At 61.4% G+C, this 3,450-nt stretch overlaps 1 protein-coding gene across 3 annotated transcripts in view; it reads right to left on the bottom strand.

The window, feature by feature from the left end:
- Nucleotides 1–476: 476 nt before the first annotated feature.
- The window catches only part of CRYBA2 (crystallin beta A2), a 7,366-nt gene continuing 4,392 nt past the window's right edge, over nt 477–3,450 (bottom strand). For 2 of the 3 annotated variants that reach the window (XM_026852909.1, XM_026852910.1), the window contains exons 2-5: nt 2,757–2,930; nt 2,192–2,333; nt 1,015–1,157; nt 477–717 (exon numbers count right to left, since the gene is read on the bottom strand). In XM_026852909.1, coding sequence (XP_026708710.1) covers nt 570–717; nt 1,015–1,157; nt 2,192–2,333; nt 2,757–2,930 — 607 coding nt within the window. In that variant the 3' untranslated portion in view covers nt 477–569. Of the gene's footprint in view, nt 718–1,014; nt 1,158–2,191; nt 2,334–2,756; nt 2,934–3,450 lie in introns of all 3 variants that reach the window. The other variant, XM_026852911.1, reaches the window with a different exon arrangement.

Genomic DNA, 3,450 nt, shown 5'->3' with positions numbered 1-3,450 from the left:
ATAGTTCTCCTCCCCAGGCCCACAGCAGGCAGGGACCCCCCCTCTCTCTTCCAAACTGGGGTGCAGAGAGAGGGGATCTCATGTTCACAGGCTTTGTAGCAATCAACTTCTCTGGCACTGAGCCTGGGAGGAGGACCCAGGACACTCTGGATGCCCCTTCCTGGTTCCAGCCCTCCTCTCCCCCAGGCCAGTAAATTCCCAATAAATTCCCATTTCCCCAGCCAGAGCATCATGGGGGTGGGAAACATTCTTCATCCTCTCTACTTGCTGTGCATGGACCAGAGATGAGATGCAGAGAGCTCAGCCCAGGGTGCTGGTGACTGTGGATCCAAAACCATCTGGGGAAGGGAAATCCTCTTCCAGCTGCTGAGAGCTGGGGGGCAGCAGGGTTGGGGCAGACACCCTGCTTCCCACCCCACAGGGGGTCCCTCGGGCCTAGCAGCCCCCTGAGGAGCAGAGCAGAGGCAGGAGCACCCTTTTTTTTTTTGACAAATGCCTTTATTTGCTACCAGATAGAGGTCTATTGCACAGCAGCCCAGAGGCTGTGGGGCATGTGGCCCTGCCCCTGCTCAGTGCTGGACGCGGCGGATGGATTGGATCTGGTTGGTGTGGGCCTGGCTGCTGTATTCGTTGTACTTCTTGAACTCGCCATTCTGTCTGTCCCGCTCCAGCACGTACTGGTAGCCCCTGTATCCCGGATACTGGTACGCCACCCACCTGCAAGCAGACCCCTGGCTCAGAGATCTGGGCCAAATTTCCCCATCCCATCCCATCCCATCCCATCCCATCCCATCCCATCCCATCCCATCCCATCCCATCCCACCCTTCTGTTTGCCCTGGGAGGGGAGGGACAGAAAACATCCCACAGCTTGAATTATTGATGGAAGGGGAGCAGGCAGACACCCCTCCTTTTCGGGGTCCCCTTTCCCCATCTCTGGGACTATGCAGGAGGGATGTGCTTGCTGAAGCCCTGCTCTCGGCTCCCACCACCCCCTCCCTGCCATCAGGACTCACGCTCCGGCGTTCACTTTGATGGATGCCACCTCCTTATTGCCCCAGCCCATGGCCTGCAGCGAGGGGTAATCGTCGCTCAGCTCAAACTTGTGCCCCTGGAAGTTCTCAGCCTCGTAGAGGATGACTTTGCTGTCGTTGTGGTTCTGTGAAGGGAGAGAGCTGGGGTCAGCGAGGATGGGGTGGCTTGGCCAGAAATAGGGGATGTGGCATCAGAGGGAGACGCAGCAAGGCACGGTGGGAGGACTGGGACCATGCTTAGCTTTAGTGCAAGGCATGGGGATGTCCTTCAGCCTGCCATCCCTCACCAGGAGACCCCAGGGCTGCCCAGAGGATGCTGTTCTCGTGTTCCTCTGGTCCCAATGCACAGCTGCCAGTGAGGGTGGCAGTGGCCACATCCTCTGCACCCACACGGGCTCCTGCCCTCAGCATCCTCGCAGTCCCCACGGCTGCAGGAGTTTCAGGGCAAGGCAGCCTGCTGAGAGTGGTCCCCCCTGCTCTGTGGGGCTTTGCTGGGTGCTGGGCACCGAGGGGTTAATCGCTGGGACACTGAGCGATGCGGCACTGTCCCCCGTGCCCAGCCCCCACACGCATCTATCTGCACCGAGGAGCCGTCCTGCCAGCAAGGAGTGATCTTATCGCATCCCCTTTATTAAAGCCCAAGCATATCTGCCTGGTGATTATTAAAAGTTGGGGGGGGGACCCCCCGCTCGGAGGCGCAGACGTGCCGCTATTGCGAGCGCCAGTGTCTCTGCAGATGGAGCGATAGAGGCTGCATCTGCCTGGGCATGGCTCGGGTACCCCAGGCGGGAGGGGGATGGACCCTGCACCCCAAGCATCCCTGTGGTTCTGCCAGCTCCCCCCTGCTCACCCCATCTCCGGTTGTCCAGGGTGGGGGGACAATGCCTGTGGACCCCAGTCTGGGAGGTGGCTCTCCAATGTACAAAGCAGAAGGAGCTGGGATCATGTTTCTTGCTGAATTTTAGCTCTAAAGAGCATCCCAGGACCCTCGCAGGGAGGCAGGACCCAGTTGGTGCAGCCATCCCTCCACCCTATGGCACTTCCATGTGCGCCTCACCCCTCCATCCCACATGCCACCTATTCCATCTTTCTGTTTGTCCCTCATCTCCCCCCATGCTGGACTGTTGGGGTGCACTGTGGTGGTGTCCCTGTAACTCACCGCGCACTTGACGGGTCGGAAGGAGAGGAGGTGCTCGGTCCTGTAGCCGCTGTTCCCGCTCCAGGCCTCCCATCGGGGATAGTCACCCTTCTCCAGAATAAACTGCTGCCCCTGGTACTCGGGGTACTCGAAGCCCACCCAGCTGGAGGGGAGAGGAGGAAAGCCCTCAGGGATGCACGGCGCAGCCCCCAGGCTCAGCCCAGGGCCAGCTTCTCCCTCCTGCGCTAGGGACGGAGATGTCCTGGCAGGGTGCGGGTCTGTCATGGAGGTCAGGGTCCTTGCTAGCAGCAAACATCCCTTTTGATAGTGGGACCCCTCTCCCCAGGGCCACACTGTTGCCTCCGACCCGTGCCTCAGCTCGGCAGGGTCTCCCTGCTTCGCAGATGGGGAAACTGAGGCACCACCACGCAAGGAGCACAGGGAGGGAGGTCACATCACACAATGCAGCTGTGTTGGAGCCGAGGAAGGACCGGGGTGTCCTGGCTCTCTGGCAGCTCCCGACAGTTCCCTGGGAGCAGTGGGTCTGGGGTGCGCCAAGGGGCCGCGGGGCTGGCGGGGCACTTACGGGCCAGACTCCACTTTGATGGAGCGGATCTTGCGGAAGCCACGCTCCATGATGCTGGGACACTCCATGAGGAACTCGCAGCGCTTGCCCTGGAAGCTCTCCTCCTCCCACACTGTGATCTTGTACTGCCCCAGGGTGTCCATGGCTTCGCTGCTGGTCATGCGGGTCACTCGGCTGCTGGCAGAGCCCCATGCATTACCCCAGGCAGGTGCCTGCCATCAGCCCCCAGCCACCCCGCTGCCTGCCATGGAGCCTGGGGTGCCAGCGGTGCTGCCCTCACATGTCCCATGTCACCAGCCCCTCGCCCTCCCAGGCTGGCACAGGGGATGCTTCCCATGCCTCTTCCCTTGGCTCTAGGGGATGTCCGGTGACCCCCAAGTTGCAGGGGCACTTGCGATGCCCCATCTCTCCATGTGATGTACCCCGGACTGCCACAGTTTCTCTGCTCCCTGGCTCCCTGAGATGACTCCTGGGGTTGGCTGGGCGCGGTGGCACTGTACCCAGTGCAGGGGGGTGGCAGTGACCCCAACTCAGACATGAGTGTGGGGAGCAGGTCTGGGGCAGAGCAGCCCAGATCTTGCAAAGATGGGTGCCAGCATCCCTCCTGCCCACACAGGGTACCCCTGCGGTGCCACGCAGCACCCCACAGCTTGCCCTTCCCCAGAGTGTGCGGTGGCAGGGTAGGGGCTGTCTC

This window comes from Athene cunicularia (genome assembly GCF_003259725.1).
Source record: "Athene cunicularia isolate RWA chromosome 7 unlocalized genomic scaffold, athCun1 chr7_part1, whole genome shotgun sequence".
Classification (NCBI taxonomy): domain Eukaryota; kingdom Metazoa; phylum Chordata; class Aves; order Strigiformes; family Strigidae; genus Athene; species Athene cunicularia.
The sequence above is the reverse complement of the archived record's forward strand: the minus strand, read 5'-3'. Positions and strand labels throughout refer to the sequence as shown.